The 2,500-nt window shown below is 51.3% G+C and overlaps 1 protein-coding gene across 13 annotated transcripts in view; it reads left to right on the top strand.

The window, feature by feature from the left end:
- pard3bb (par-3 family cell polarity regulator beta b) overlaps positions 1-2,500 on the top strand; it is a 166,413-nt gene that overhangs the window by 126,528 nt on the left and 37,385 nt on the right. For all 13 annotated transcript variants that reach the window (XM_027025790.3, XM_027025788.3, XM_035523518.2 and 10 more), the window contains one exon: positions 559-831. In XM_027025790.3, the coding sequence (XP_026881591.2) occupies positions 559-831 (273 nt within the window). The remainder of the gene's footprint in view (positions 1-558; positions 832-2,500) is intronic.

Here is a 2,500-nt window from a genome sequence, read left to right as displayed (position 1 = left end):
GAATCTCAGAGCCATTTATTCAACAGTAAAGCTCCTGGTAGCTATTTTGACGATGTTTTAATTCACTGAAATACGCTAAACTGAAGGCAATACAAGACATAATCTGCTAAAACAATAATCAATGGATCAAGTGGATCAATCAGTCAATAGCGCTCTCTCTCTCTCTCGTTCTCTGTGTGTGGGGGGTGGGTAGGTGTATGGGTGCATGCCTGTGTCGTGCAGATGGGTACATTTGTTCAGCTAAAGAGGCGGGTTCTTTTCCCCTAAGGCGCTGGCGCAGTGCTGGTCCAGGGCGGCGCCGCTCAGCATGCTTTAGGGCCCAGTGAACGGGCCAGAAGCTTGTTGCATGCGTCTCTGTTTTTCTTTCTTTTTTTTCCCTTCCAATCATACACCTGGAAAAAAAGCCCAGCCTACGAACATATCGCCAGGGAAGGAGCAGTTCAAAGCATCTCAGACCTCAGAACTACAGTTCCCGGAACTGCCTCTCACCTGCCTCTCAGAGTAGTAAACAGTAAAAGTTCTGTAAAAATGAACATTTTCTTTCCTTTTTTTTTCCAGGATTGAGGCTAAGCACCAGGAGCTGAGAGGCCGGCAGGTGCGAGACCGCTTCGGCCCTCCCAACATGGAGGATGACGACGGAGACCCCAATTATGCACGCATCAACGCTTTCAAAGGCCGCCTGTCCCCATCCCAGGCCCTGTATGGCAACCGCAGCCCCTCACCCCAGAGGTCGGCCCCTCACAGCCGAGAGCCGTCTGGCGAGGACCCGCTCAACAGTCTCTACGCCAAGGTCAACAAACCGAGAGGCCCACCCCCCCATGGTCCTGACAGGTAAGAGGCGCACACACACACACCCCCACCCCTGTATTTGTAATTTAATGTTACTATGCTGTGTCAGTGCACTGTAGTCCTTACTCCACTGTGAGTAGTTGTGCTTTGGCTGTTAGGGTTGGGAAGGCTTTGTGCATTTAGAATGCCGATTTGCTGTGTGTGTGTGTGTTTGTGTGTCAAACCCCTCCACAGTTAGCTCTGTGTGGTGTTTTTCATATATATATATATATATATATATATATATATATATATATATATATATATAAAAGAAATATGTATGTATGTATGTATGTTATTTCAGGGGGAATGCCGTTGTGAGCCTGTGTTATGAACACATGTTTGTAGAGAGACAGAAAGACTGAGCTGTCCTGTTAAGTTATTTCATTAGTTCACCTTTTTGTTTGACTTTGTCTAAAGAATCGCAGACACATCATCTTTGCCCACACACACAGCATGCTCTCAGTCTTATCATCTTACTCAGTGCTCTCTCTCTCACCCATACACACACAAACAAACTCATTGTGTGTCTCGTGCTCTTACTCAGTCTCGTGCTATCTGCACACACACACACACACACACACACACACACACATTGAGATTAGCTTCATATGATGCACAGTTTTTTGCTTGTTCAGAATAAAGCCTGACTAATTTCCTCACCTGCTGTTCAGGTGTGTGGAGGCGAGCCACTCCTCACACCATGTGGCGACCTCCCCCCAGCACCGAGGCCTTCGATTTGCCAACGGGCTGCTGACACGATGCTTCGGTGAATTAGTCACACGTTGTCAAGGCCTCTGTCTGTGCTGCATCAGGAAGCCACTAAACGCAGGAGTCACTGCGCCATAGACGGACGGCTTCGTTTAACACCAGCCTCCCAGAGCCTTTAACCACAAGAAGTTATTTAGAAAAGCAGGCAGTTTAGCACAGCCTGCTACCCGCCGCTGTCAGAAAAATACCGTAAAAAAAAAAGATTGTTTAATCGTTATAAAATAACCCCGTTCAGTCTGGCAGCTCGTCGCCACTCACGGTTCTGAGTTAACCTCTAAAATTCTGGGAATAAATGAGCTCCACATTCCCATCATGTACAGCAGCCGCGCTCCAGTCCCAGGAGCGAGGGGTTTTGGGAGGCCGCGCGAGGAACGCGGCTCCGAGCGTCCGAGCTCTCTCCAGCTCTCCTGTGGAGTTCGGTTTCCGCCTGTAAACCCGCGCACCCGATCCAGCTGACCCCAAGCGTCCGAGTCCCAAAGGAAGGAGTGTCAGGGTCGGGATCAGTCCTGTCGGCGAGTTCATCAGGAGGCGGCGGTCCTCGGCGACCCCGGCCGCTTGTGCCTCCACTGCGCAGCCTCCTTCTCCTCCTTTTTGTCCTCCTCTGGGACCCCCTCGAGACTCCTGCCCTTGGTGTGCCCTCCTGCCCTCTCTGGCCTCCCTTTCATGTGAGAAGTGCGGGCAGGAGGGCGTGTGGAGCGAAATGACCCTCATGCTGGAGGTGCTCTTTGTGCAGCGAAAGGGGGGGGGCGGCATCCACCATGCCCGTCTGGTGCAGGAGCGACCCCCTCCACCATGCCCAGTGGTGGAGGGAGGAAGGGCGAGAGCCATGTCTTCAGCCCTGAAGTCCTCCACTATAGCCACTGGTTTTCTGGGACCGTTTTCCCCATGCAGACGCAGAGGA

This window comes from Electrophorus electricus, chromosome 4 (genome assembly GCF_041902795.1).
Source record: "Electrophorus electricus isolate QZ-2024a chromosome 4, ASM4190279v1, whole genome shotgun sequence".
NCBI lineage: Eukaryota > Metazoa > Chordata > Actinopteri > Gymnotiformes > Gymnotidae > Electrophorus > Electrophorus electricus.
The sequence above is the reverse complement of the archived record's forward strand: the minus strand, read 5'-3'. Positions and strand labels throughout refer to the sequence as shown.